This window comes from Pristis pectinata, chromosome 11 (assembly GCF_009764475.1).
Source record: "Pristis pectinata isolate sPriPec2 chromosome 11, sPriPec2.1.pri, whole genome shotgun sequence".
NCBI classification, from domain to species: Eukaryota; Metazoa; Chordata; class Chondrichthyes; order Rhinopristiformes; family Pristidae; genus Pristis; species Pristis pectinata.
Genome location: NC_067415.1, coordinates 5179140 through 5192264, shown reverse-complemented (window position 1 = coordinate 5192264; position 13125 = coordinate 5179140). Strand labels below are relative to the sequence as shown.

The 13125-nt window shown below is 39.8% G+C and overlaps 1 protein-coding gene across 4 annotated transcripts in view; it reads left to right on the top strand.

The window, feature by feature from the left end:
- The window catches only part of LOC127575699 (52 kDa repressor of the inhibitor of the protein kinase-like), a 33893-nt gene extending 21695 nt beyond the window's left edge, over positions 1–12198 (top strand). For all 4 annotated transcript variants that reach the window (XM_052025662.1, XM_052025659.1, XM_052025661.1 and 1 more), the window contains 2 exons: positions 75–111; positions 2913–12198. In XM_052025662.1, coding sequence (XP_051881622.1) covers positions 75–111; positions 2913–6670 — 3795 coding nt within the window. In that variant the 3' untranslated portion in view covers positions 6671–12198. The remainder of the gene's footprint in view (positions 1–74; positions 112–2912) is intronic.
- The last annotated feature ends 927 nt before the right edge of the window (positions 12199–13125 follow it).

The window sequence follows — 13125 nt, the reverse complement described above, 5'->3', positions numbered from 1 at the left end:
TTTGTGGGCTATCTTGTGAAGAGAATGTTTAAACTTGTTGAGATAACAAAATGTCTTTCCTTTCCTTATTATAGACTGAGGAAGATCTGCTGAGGGTGAAGGCACCAAGAAGTAAGTACCATATCACGTGATGTAGGCACACATCTCTGGCAGTAACGTGGATGGATTATATATTTTTAAACAAATATTTTTGGAGCTAGAATTTTTGTGGTGGACTAATTTACAAGGTGTTTAAGATTAATTTCATTTCTTGGGATATTGTGATTTTTTGTTCTGTAATATAATTTACCTGTTTTCAGAAGTTCAGTCCTGCTGACCTGTGACGGAGCCATAAGAATATGCATTTACTTGTTACTCTTTGTGTGTGTATGTATGTGTATGTGTATATAATTGGGAATTTGGAGGTTTGGGTCTAGTTATAGTAACCTGGCTTGGAAATTTTATGTGCAAGTGATGAAAATAAAGTGATTGAAAATGTCTAGACAAATAATCATGGGTGTGGTGTGACCATGAGAGATTGATTAATATAGGAACTTGCATGAAGTGTGAGACTGTGGGGAATAATGGAGCTGATTTTGAGGAGAAAGGGCAAAGGCAATTGGTCAATGCAGAAATTGTAATGAGATGCCAGAGAGAAGTCCTGAGGAATTTGTAAGAGATCATAATTGATGGCTATTTAACAATTGGTTTGTCAGGGGAAATGATTTTATACATGACTCTAGGTATTTTGTTTTCTCAGTTGGGCATCTCTTGTTGATGCTAACAAAGCCCAGGGTTTTTTTGTGCAGAAAGATTGTTAAAAGGATCCATGGTTGCCCCTAAACACTACTTTGACCCTAAATCCCACTACTAGTTTTTTTAATATCGCAGGTCACACAGGATGATTACAGAAAGTGGAGATCATTTGGTCCAACTGCAAATATCCTCAAAAATGTCAGACTGCTAAAATGGCATACATTTTTGGATCTCGAATTATTCTGTTGTTTTTCCCTCTACCGCCTATACCTAGGTGTCCAATCCATGTGCTTATCATTCTCCCTGAGGAAGAACTTCCTGATGTCAGTCTTTTATTGCTTCGACCCATTAGTTTGTTGTTCTCTAACAGTTTAATAGTCCAGATGTAACTTTGCAATATTCACATTTTGAATAATTGCTGAAAATTATAAAGTGTCACAAGTCCCATTCAAATAAAATTGGTCAAAAAGTCTAAATACTTTGCATGCACCATTGTCTTTATTGCTGCAGGTGTGGAGCTGATGCATTTTCCTATTGTCAAACCTGCGGTTGTTGTTTTATAATGAATACATACATGCTTTGGAGTACTTAATATTCTTTGATGCAGTGATTTCTTTTAAATTTAAGAACATAACATCGGATCAGGAATAGGACATGCAGTTTCTCGAGCCTGCTCTGCCACTCAGTAAGATCATAGTTGAGCTAAGCATTGTACTTGAAGACACAAGAATGCTAGAATCTGGAGCAAAAAACCTACTGCTGGAGGAACTCAGTGTGTTAAGCAGTGCTTGACCTGGTGAGTTCGTCCAGCAGTTTTGTTTTTAATCATTGCCCTATCTGATCTCCATAGCCTATAAATTTCCATGTGATACATAAACCTATCCCAGTCTTGATTTGACTCCGTATTCTATGGATAGAGAATTTCATAGATTTTCTACTATCTAAGAGAAGAAATTCAGCCTCGTCTCCATTTCTTCAGTGTAATGCTGCCAGCAACGGTGGTGGAGGCAGATACCGTAGGGTCTTTTAAGAGATTGTTGGATAGGTACATGGAGCTGAGAACAATAGAGGGCTATGGGTAAGCCTAGTAATTTCTAGGGTAGGGACATGTTCGGCACAGCTTTGTGGGCCGAAGGGCCTGAATTGTGCTGTAGGTTTTCCTATGTTTCTAATTACGTATTTACTGACATTAAATTGCATAACCGGAACAACAATAAATTCTGTAGTTTGATCTTTGGAACCTCCTGCAAATTTTGAATTGTGCAACATTTCACAGCATTGCAGTAATAGCCCTTCAGTCTTCGTCACTTTCTTTCAGCATCATTATTTTCATTGTTTGAGTTTAGAAATTAAGGTTGACAGAAACTGAAGTTCTGGTTTTAAAAAAAAATTTAATTGAGTTTGGCAACTCTGAATTAGTTTAAAACGTAACTGGGAGAGTGCCTCTGGTTCTCGTGTATAAATTTTTATAAAAAGCTACTTTATCCATGAAAGGTTTGTAGAGCCCATTTAATACTGTCTTTACTTTTTAGTTCCCTATTGATATAGGGAAGTCATGGCTTTAAGGTGAGAGGGGGAAAGTTTCAAGGAAATGTGCGGGCCAGATTTTTACACTGAGGATGTTAGGTGCCTGGAACGGGCTGCCAGGGAGGTGGTGGAGGCAGATATGATAGTGGAGTTTAAGAGGCACATAGACAGAGACATGAACGTACATGGAATGAGATACAGATCTTGTGCCAGTAGATAGGATTAGTTTAATTTGGCATCATGGTTGGCACAGACATTGTGGCCTGAAGGGCCTGTGCTCATTTCTATAAAGGATAGAGATTGTGTAAAGATTTGGCAGATGGAGTATAATGTGAGGAAAATGTGCGATTGTCCACCTTGACAAGAAAAATAAGTGAGGATTTTTTTTTCTTTCAGGTGATTCTTTGAATCTTTCTTCCTCAAAGAACAGTTGAAACAGAATCAGTGAATGTTTTTAAAGCAGAGGTGAATAGATTCTTAATAAGCAGGGGATGAATATTTGTCAGGAGGTAGATGGGAGCTTGAGATTACAATCAGATCAGCCATGATTTTATTAAATGGTAGAGCTGGCTTGGGGTCTGAGTGGCCAATGCCTGCTCCTAATTCATATGTTCATATTAAAGGTTTCATATCTCCTTTTAATCTTTAAGCTGATGGTGATGTCCTGAGAGGTCTGCAGTGCAAGCAGGAGCCAATCAACGAACTAGAGAAAACAGACCTGGAAGGTGCAACAGAAAGCCTCGAGGAATCTACTCTTCTGGAAGAATCTTTGAACTTGACACCTGAAGAGAAAGGGAATAAAGAATTCCTGAAAGTTTTATTTGAAACTGTATTGCTATTGGGGCGGCAAAATGTTCCATTGGGAGGATCTGCCACTGAAAACGTAAGTAATTTGTGCAATACTCAAGATAACATTCAAGCACTGCTGGAGTTCAGAATGAATGCAGGTGATGAAATTCTACGGAAGAGGTTTGAGACTACTGCAGTGAATGCAGTGTATTGCCCAAAGAACCTGCAAAAAGACCTTTTGGATATCTGCGAGATGTGCATACGTGAAGAGGTTCTCAGAGAAGTACGTGACAGCAATTTCTTCTCAATTGTAACTGATGATGTGATCAACATAGCAGGGGTCGACCACGTCTCTCTGTTGATTAGATTTGTAGATGAATCTGACTCTCTAAGGCAAGAGTTCGTTGGGTTCATACCATGTGAACTAGATGGAGAGTTTTTAGCAAGTCGGATCCATGAGACTCTTACAGAAAAATGGGGACTGAATATGTATTATTGCCGTGGACAAGCCTATAATGGCTCTGGGGCTATGTCTTACAAAAAGCAAGTAGTTGTGGCTAGCATCTTACAACAGTGTCCAAAGGCATTGTGCACTCCCTGCTCCTCTTACCCACTAAATATATGGATGGCAAAGTCTAGCTTGATTTTTGGTATAAGCATGGTGTTAAGCTTGATGGAAAATATCGTATCATTTTTCAGTTTATCGCCTCAGCTCCAAAAAGTTTTTGATGTTAGCGTTGACAGCATCTATCAAACGAATGAAGAAAAGGCAAAAGAGCTGAAAAAACTCTTCCAAATCAATTGGTATGAAAGACATGACACTTTTGAAATCCTAGCAGATCTTTATGAAGTGTTGGTGACCTGCTTGGATGAGATCAGCTACGATACATGCGGTAGATGGAATGCTGAGATAGCAACCCAGGCCAGTATGCTGTCATCCACCATGCGAGATTTTGAAATAGTTGTCTCTCTTATGGTCCTGAAGAATGTCCTCTCTTACACAAGAGCCTTTGGCAAAAACCTTCAGGGTCAAGCTTCAGACACCTATTTTGCTTCAAGCACTTTGACTGCTGTTCTCCATTCGTTGAATGAAATGAGAGACAATATTGAAGTGTACCATGAATTCTGGCTGGAGGAAGCCACCAATTTGTCCTTCAAAATGGGGATTGAATTAAAGTTGCCGTGGAGGTGCCGTAGGCAACCTCAGAATGAGGAGGTGTCTGAAGAGACTCCAGAAAATTACTACAAAGAATCAATCACTGCACCATTTCTGGATCACATTATTTTAGAAATAGAGGACATGTTCTCTGAGCAGCAGTTAAAGGCCCTCAAGTGCCTGTCATTGGTGCCTTCCGTTATGGCACAGCTGAAATACAACACTGGAGAGGAAAACATGGCTGATCTATATAAAGATGATCTCCCAAATCCAGATACCCTTTCTGCAGAATTGCACTGTTGGAAGATAAAATGGAAGCACCGCAGTCGAGATGTCGAACTCCCCAGCACTATCTTTGATACTCTTCGTCATCCCGACATCAAGTTCTTTCCAAACGTGTACACTTTGCTCAAAATTGTCTCCAACCTTCCGATTATTAAACTTGAAACGGACAAATGTGACATTGGAAGGAAACGACTTAAAGCCTATTTGAAAGTCACTCCGGTTGAGGAAAGAACCAGCAGTCTGGCACTGATCCATATTAATTATGACGCAAAGCATGACTATGACATGATGGTGGATACCTATGCTAAGTTGTACCCAGAGAAAATGCAGTTGCCTCATGTGACTGATTCAGATAATGTGGAGGTAAACAATCACGATGGAAGCAGAGTGGAAGTGAACAATTTGGGTACAGGCACTGGTCCACTGTATGAGGTAGACAGTGACTGCATGGAAGTAGTGAGTCACACACTGGTGAGTGGGATAGTGTTGCATCACCAGTCGCCAGGAAGCATCTTGGAGGCCTGCCAGAATCCAAGCAAGAATGTCATAGAGGTGACCCAGCATCCAGAGGGGAGCACTGTGGAGCTGCAGCAGCTTCCCGTCGGCAGCACCATGATAGTGACCCAGCATTCAACAGAACCCAGCGTGGAACTGCAACACCATCCTGAAGGGGCTGAGCCTGACCAGCCGCCAGTAGGAAGCACCGTGGAAGTCCAACACCACATAGAGGGAAGGGTGGTGGAGGTGATCCACCATCCGGAGATGAATGGTGTGGAACTGCAGCACCGCTCGGAGGTGAATGGTATGGAATTGGAGCACCATCGAGAGGAAGTTATTGAGGTGAGCCATCATTCGGAGATGAGAGCTGTAGAATTTACGCCACAGTTGGAGGGCAGCACAGTGGAACTGCAGCATCATGTACATGGTGTTGCTGTGACACTACAGCACCATATAGAAGGAAGTACTGTAGAACTACAGCATCACCCTGAAGACACCACTGTGGAGATGCGTCATGCTGAAACAAGTGCTGTAGAGTTGAGTCATCATGTGGAAGAGAGTGCCATGGAGGTGGATCATTACCCAGAGTCTAGCACCACAGACTTGCAGCAGCATCTAGAGTCCAGTGCCATAGAATTGCAACACCAACTCCAACCAGAGCCCGTAACTACAGAGATTTTGTGCCATCCAGAGTCCAGAGAGGGAGAAGTGCAGCACAGCCTGGAAACTGTGGCTGCAGAAGTGCAGCATCCTCCAGATTCTGGTGAGCACCATCCACAGACAACTGAGGCAGAGGTGCATCATCCGGAGCCAGGAGCCTTAGAAATCCAGCACCGCTCAGAATCTGTCACTTCACAGATACCCCAGCATCCAGAGCCTCCCAGTACAGATGTACAACACCATCCTGAGCCTGTTGCCATGGTAACCCAGCATCCCTCAGAGCCTGTCACTTCAGAGACAGAGCTCCACTTAGAGTCTGCCTCTTCAGAGATACAACAGCATTCTGAGCAAAGTGCCATAGTAATTCAGCACCATCCAGAGACTGTTGCTGCAGAGATACAGCACTATTCTGAACCTGTCGCTAAGGAATCTAGTGCCACTGTAATCCAGAACTATTCTGAGCCTGTCACTACAGATTTACAGCAGCATCCTGAGCCTGTTACTACACAGATTCATCATCCGGGGCCCACAGTAATGATAATCGAAAGCCACCCAGAGTCTACTGTCGCAGAGATACAACAACACCCTACGCCCAGTGCCTTGCTAATCGAGCAACACCCTGAGCCTGCTACTACAGAGATACAGGACCATTCAGAGGCTGGTGCCAGAGATGTACACCATCACCCAGAACCTAATGCATTGGAATTACAGTCCCATCTGGCATCTGATATAGTGGTTGAGGGTTGTCCACAGGTAAACACAGTGGAATTAGAGCACCAATCGGTTGCAAGGGTTGTGGAAACCAGCACTGTGGAGCTGGAGAACTGTTCAGAGACAGTGGAATTGCAGGAGCATCCAGAAGGAGGCACAGTGGAAGTGGACAGTGTGAGTGTCTGCACTCAGGATGTTAGCGGTGAAGGAATAAAGATTTTGCAAGTTAAAAATTCAGAAGAAAGCAATTCAGAAACGAACATTTCTAGTGTAAGTAATGTAAATAATTCTGAAGTAGCTGTACAATAAAATGATTCATTGTCCTACTTTGAATAAATTTAATATAGTCTGCATCGAAATCTCTGACCATGTCAGCTTGGGCATGTTTAAATGAAGACTCTAGCATGAGTTTCTCAGAGATGTTCATTAAGAGGGAAATGTAATAATTCTGGAGTACTGTCATTTGTTATATTTACTTAACCTCCCTCTGCACCCACCCCATTCTTCCTCATGCCTCCCCTTGCAATAGTACAGAGCTTCACCGTCCATCTACAATTACCTCTGATTTTAAGCATTGTTGCCCTGGGCCAAAAGAAAATGGAGAGAATCTTGCCAAAGACCCATCCACATGTAAAGCCTGCCCTATGATTATTTAAGGGAGTGCCATACTCTCTTTAACTGTAGCAATGGTCTCTGTAAAAGTTAAATTTATAAAAAGTTGATATGCAGATAAGAAACTACATGATTGAGTGTGATGCATGAACAACATTTTTGTTTGTGTGAAATGCTCAGTGTTTAAGTATACAGTATCCTTGCCTAGGTACATTTTATCCTTGGATGTTGAATTCAAATGCCCTTGTGCCATTGATGTGCTAGGGTACATATGGCTGTGTGACATTCCTTCGGTGCTTCGTATGAGCTCATGCTGTGAATTATCTGACTTCCACAGCAATGCATTGGGTTCTGAGCAATGGTGCAAACTTTTTCTATTTTAGTGCTCTTTCCTCTTTCCAACCCCTTCTCTCTCCCCACAATGAATGCCCAATTAGTATGCAGATTAGGTGATTGAACCTCCTGCAGTCTTAGTTACTGTAGCTCTATATTGTAATAGCCATCGGAAGCCAGTCAGACTTGATCAATGAAGTTTATTTTTCTCACAAAATGTTTCTACATGAGATACTTAAAATACATAATTTTATTAATAACTTCCTCTGAACATCAGTCTTTCTGCATTGTATCCAGTCTCTACCTTAAATAGAGGATGCAGAATGAGACCGCTATATCCTTATTTGTGCTTAGACTTTCTGGAAATTTGTGAATGGTTTCAGAAGTAACTAGTGCATTTTTTTTCTTTAGCCATACCTCCCAGTGACTTTGATACATCACCAAAAAGGTTAAATATGAGAAAAAGCTAGTTGATCTATGTTAGACCTGTTCCTTTAACACTAGAGAAAGTCTAACATCTAAATCATGTGGGATCATATCTCAAGACAACTAAGAGTTACTTAAAGTCTTGGTCACTGCATTTGTTTTCCATGTACATAGTCTCATTATTGAAAAAAACATCAAAGGAATTGCTTCATAGTTTGGGTCTTATTCCCATTCATTGTGATCTTAGTACGGTTATTTGAGGTGACTGGCTTATTCAGGGAAAGAAGGAATCTACTGCAGACACTGAAGTATTTTAATTGAATTTCATATTGGAATAGTAAATCTGAAAGATTGATTAAAATAACCACTGGGAGAAATACTCCTGGCTTCCTAGCTTAAATATCTCTTGGCAATTTTACAAATACACATTCGGTACTCTTGCAAAATTCACTTAATGTTGTCCAGTAAAGTTGGGAGGAACAGCAGCATTTATTAATGTGTCCATCATATTATGAAGTTGTAGCTGAGTCAATTGAAGTTTATTTGATGAAAATGCTTTATGTAAAATGAGATGCCCTTTTCCCTTCTGTATAATTTTGTTTAATTCTTCCATCTGGCGAAAATGCTCTTATTATTTTGAGGTCCACTTAATTAAAATACTTGGCTTCAGGTAGCAAGAGCAGAATGCAACTGAGCCCACTTAATGGCCAATGTTCTGCAGAGTTAATATTAACTTCCTTGTTAACTTTTAACTTTTAAATCAACTTCCTGTTAAACTTCCTTGCTTATGACCTAAGCAAAGGTGGTAGGATTGGGGACATAGTAAGGATGTGTGGGAATTGAGGTGGTCAGGCTTCCTTTTCATAATCTGCTATATACATTGACATAGCATGTGAATTGCTGTGATTCCTCCACTTTTAGTCTAATAAGCCATTGGCACATGCACATTGGCCAACTCAAAGTGAAAAGTGACCCCTTGGGTGTGGGCTGCTGCTGCCTGTGGAACTAATTCCCAGCATTCATCATCTGGATAGAGCATAAAAAAACAATTTTTACATCAAATTGCATTTTCCTTTTTAGAGCTTGCCAGTGATCACCAGATATTCAGATCTGGAGAAACATCATTAGAAACCATAGAAATATACTGTTAATATGGAGAGATTTTTGGTGTATTTTCCTAATAAACCGACACATTGAACCAGTCCCTTGTTGGGCGTTTGATGGCTGTAAACACTCGGGTCCAAATAAATTTGAAATTGAACAGGCCAATTTCCTCAGTTTGATGTTGGGGGCAGCAGTGGGTGAATTAAGAAGAGACTGGATGACATGCATATAGATGTCCTTTTTGGGAAGCCCCTGTACCCATTTTTTGTGTGTGAACCTAGTGCATCAGACAGTAAGGGACTATGTAGTTGTCATGGTTAAATTTGATCTTATCCTTGATTGGTATTGCCACTAGTTCATATTTACCTTGGTATTAATAAGAGGCAGGAAGCTTTGCTGATTCCCTTTATGAAGTCTTCAATGACTGCCCACATAGAAGTCAACCGGCTGAGCAGAGAATGAATGTTAAACCTGGGACCAAATATTGCATTGTGTGGTTCATTTATATGCTCGGCCACGAGAGGGAGCTGCGTTCATGCTCCAGGTAGTCGAGGGAATTTAATTATAATTCAGTAAATAGGTCTTTCGATGTGGTTTTCAGTGGGTTGGTTGATTCTTTCATTCCACTTGGATCTGCTTGGTTTAATTTTTTAACCTTTCTGTCATGTAAAATTTCACTTCATTAGTGGGTTGTGTAAATGTAACACACCGTTGCAGAAAGATGTCCCTTTTGATGTTCAAAAGTATTCAGCTCTGCAGCTTAATTAAGCATTCATCACTTGTTACAATACAATTAAGTTTCGTGGATACTTGCTTTCCTATTAACTGATAATTGTGTTAGAAATCCATTTCTGTGAAATATTTTGTTGATCCTCAAACTTAATCTTGGGGTCTTTTGAAATATATTTGAAAGGCTCCGTATACCTAATGTCAAATTTATATTGGAAAAAACAGAGACCCATTTGCAAGCTGCTTAAGTAGGAAGATTTTTTAAATTAAATGGCATAGGTATTTTCTGCCACTTCCACACTGGCTTAGCAGTTAAGACACCACTTGTGATCGAAGCAGACAAGGAAGGCTCTTAATTCACATTTTTAATTCAGCTGTTAGTACAGCAGGGGCACTACAATCATTGCATTATTCCCTGCATCAAGCATGGGCTTTGGTTTAGTTAAGCCTCTTCCTTCTATTTGCTGTCCAAGAGCTGCTTATTGATAATGATGGGTGTTATTCTGCCTTATGATACTGTCATGGCTTCTGCTCAAATGAAGGCCATTATGAAGAGTACTGGAAGGAATATTTAATGGTGTATAATTTGTCAATTTCAGGACAAGACACCATTTCTAAATTTTTGTGTACGTAAATACTCCCTGTTCAGGTTAGGGCAGAGGGTGAGAAGGGATGGGTGGTGTGATGATGCTGGTTCTTTGAGTAAACTTTTGCTGATTGTTAGTAGTTAGCGGCAGAGTACAGCAATTAACTGTAAGAAGGTTGACATGTTCACTTCTGATAAATATAAGGCTGTCCTTCATTTCAAGAGAAAATGCTTAAAAGGGAAAACCCTGGGGGTGGGGGTGGCAGAGGATAAAAAGACATTAAAACATACCTGGAATTCCCTATGTTTCTCTTTTTTTTCTCTCTCTGTGTCTCTTTCATTTCTCTAGCAGTCATACTGAAAAGGAGTTGTATGTAAAAAGAAACATTGAATTCAATCAGTGCTGATGTCATTGAAATGGAATTCTGCTTCCTTTCCTCCTAAGCACATTGTGCTCCTTTGAAGAATAGCTGATTCTTTGCCCCTACCCTGACACAATTAGCTTTACACCAGAAGTAAACTGAATAGCCTATATTTTCAAATTGCAAAGCTTATTGGGAATGTTTGTTGCTCTGTTTTGTCTTTTTAAAGAAAATATTTCAGAAGCATACTAACAGCTCCTGGTGCAAGTAATAGTGATCATTTGTGTTGGTACTGATGTTTTCCTTTTGAATAGGTAGCAAGTTCATCATTTCTTCACACCATGAAGGACATTTCTTGTAAAAGCTTTGCTACAGGTTCCGTACTTCAGTGCACCACCGGCCCTTGAATTATAAGTACTTGAGAAAAGAACCTGCACTTGTTTAATCTTGTAACTTCTCATTAATTATGAAGAACTTTGTCAGAATTGTTACCTTTTGTGGTACGTAAATGCAATGGAATAAGTCACACTTTCATGTTCCTGTTTTATGTTCAGTGTTGCAAAAACTATAGCTACTTGGGCTTATTTCTGCAGTCTAGATGTTGAATACATTTTGCGTGCATCTGTATTTTACAATAAATTGAAAACTTTGGAAGGTTGATGTGTTTTCTTTTCAGATACCTCCCATCACCTCCCTCCCCTGTCTCTTCTTCCCTGTCCCTTGAAATAGTGGAACTCTGCCCAGACTCGAATATCTATTGTAAAACACCTTTATTATGAGAACATAAGAAGCAGGAGTAGGCTATCCAGCCCCTCAAGCCTGCTCTGCCATTCAATAAGATCATGGCTGATCTTGCTACGGACTCAGCTCCACCTCCCTGCCTTTTCCCCATAACCCTTAATTTCTCAACTATGCAAAAATCTATCTAACTGTGTCTTAAATATATTTAATGAGGTCGCCTCTACTGTTTCCCTGAACAGAGAATTCCACAGATTCACTGCTCTCTGGGAAAAACAGTTTCTCCTCATCTGTCCTAAATCTATTCCATTTCCAACCCCCCCCCCCCCCCCCCCCCACCAATCTTGAGGCTATGTTCCCTAGTTGTAGGCTCACCTACCGGTGGAAACAACTTTCCTGCCTCTATCTTATCCCTTTCATAATTTTATGTTTCTATAAGATCTCCTTTCATTCTTAATGCCAGCAAGTATAGTCCCAGGCTACTCAATATCTATTCATAAGCTAAACCCCTCATCTCCGGAATCAACCTGGTGAACCTCCTCTGCACCACCTCCAAAGCCAGTCTTTCTTTGAGTAAGGAGACCAGAACTGCGCACATTACTCCAGGTGCAGCCTCACCAGTACCTTGTATAGTTGCATCATTACCTCCTTGCTCTTAAATTCAATGCCTCTTTTTTTGTATCTCTTTCAGGCGATTCCAACCTTTATTTCGAAATCCTTTATTGACACTTGATTCCAAAATTCTTTCATGTATATGGCAGAATAAAAACCCAAGGTTAAGTAAGAAATATTTACAAAGATTAAAAAAGGATGGTGGTATGGCTTTGCCTAATTTTAGATTTTACTATTGGGCAATTAATATTAGGTACTTAATTTTCTGGGCACAAGATTTAGATGCAACTCATTGTCCCTGTTGGGTACACCTTGAGTGTGAATCAGTGCAAGGATTTTCATTAATTTCTATTTTAGGAGCTTCATTCCCTTTTGCACTTATAAAATTGAGTAAACAATTGACTAATCCAATAGTTAAACATACAATACAGATATGGTTTCAATTTCGTAAATTTTTTGGATTGAATAAATTTAATTTATCAAGTCCTATTCAATCTAATTTTTTTCTTTCAACCATCTAGAATTGACTCAGCTTTTTCCATATGGAAAATGAAGGGTATAACATGTTTTCGAGATTTATTCATTGACAACTGTTTTGTATCTTTTGAACAGTTGTCTAATAAACACAATTTTGATATTTACAGATTAGAAATTTTTTTTAAAGTTACTTTATCTTCTTTTCCGACACCATATAAAATTGAAATTATGGAAAAAAATTTAGGTTTTAATCCTTATCAGAAGGGCCTGATAGCAATAATTTATGATTGGATTATGAAAATACGTTCAGAGGAACTTGATAAAATTAAGAATGAATGGGAAAGAGAACTCCAGATACTTTAACCTACAGAGACATGGAAGAAAATTCTTCAATTAGTTAATACATCTTCTATGTGTGCTAGACACTCTTTGATACAGTTTAAGGTGGTTCACAGGACCTATATGTCCAAGGACAAGTTAACCCATTTTTATCATCATATAAATCCTATATGTGACAGATGTAATTCGAAGGTGGCTTCCCTGACACACATGTTTTGGTCCTGTCCCCTTTTGGAAAAATATTGGAAAGATATTTTTAACATTATTTCACCTGTACTGAATATTGATTTACAACCTCATCCTATTACTGTAATTTTTGGGTTACCAATGATGGAATCCCACCATTTATCTGCTTCTGCTTGTTGTATGATTGCCTTTGTCACATTAATGGCCAAGCGATCCATTTTGTTCAAATGGAAGGATCCATTGCCTCCCACCACTTTTCA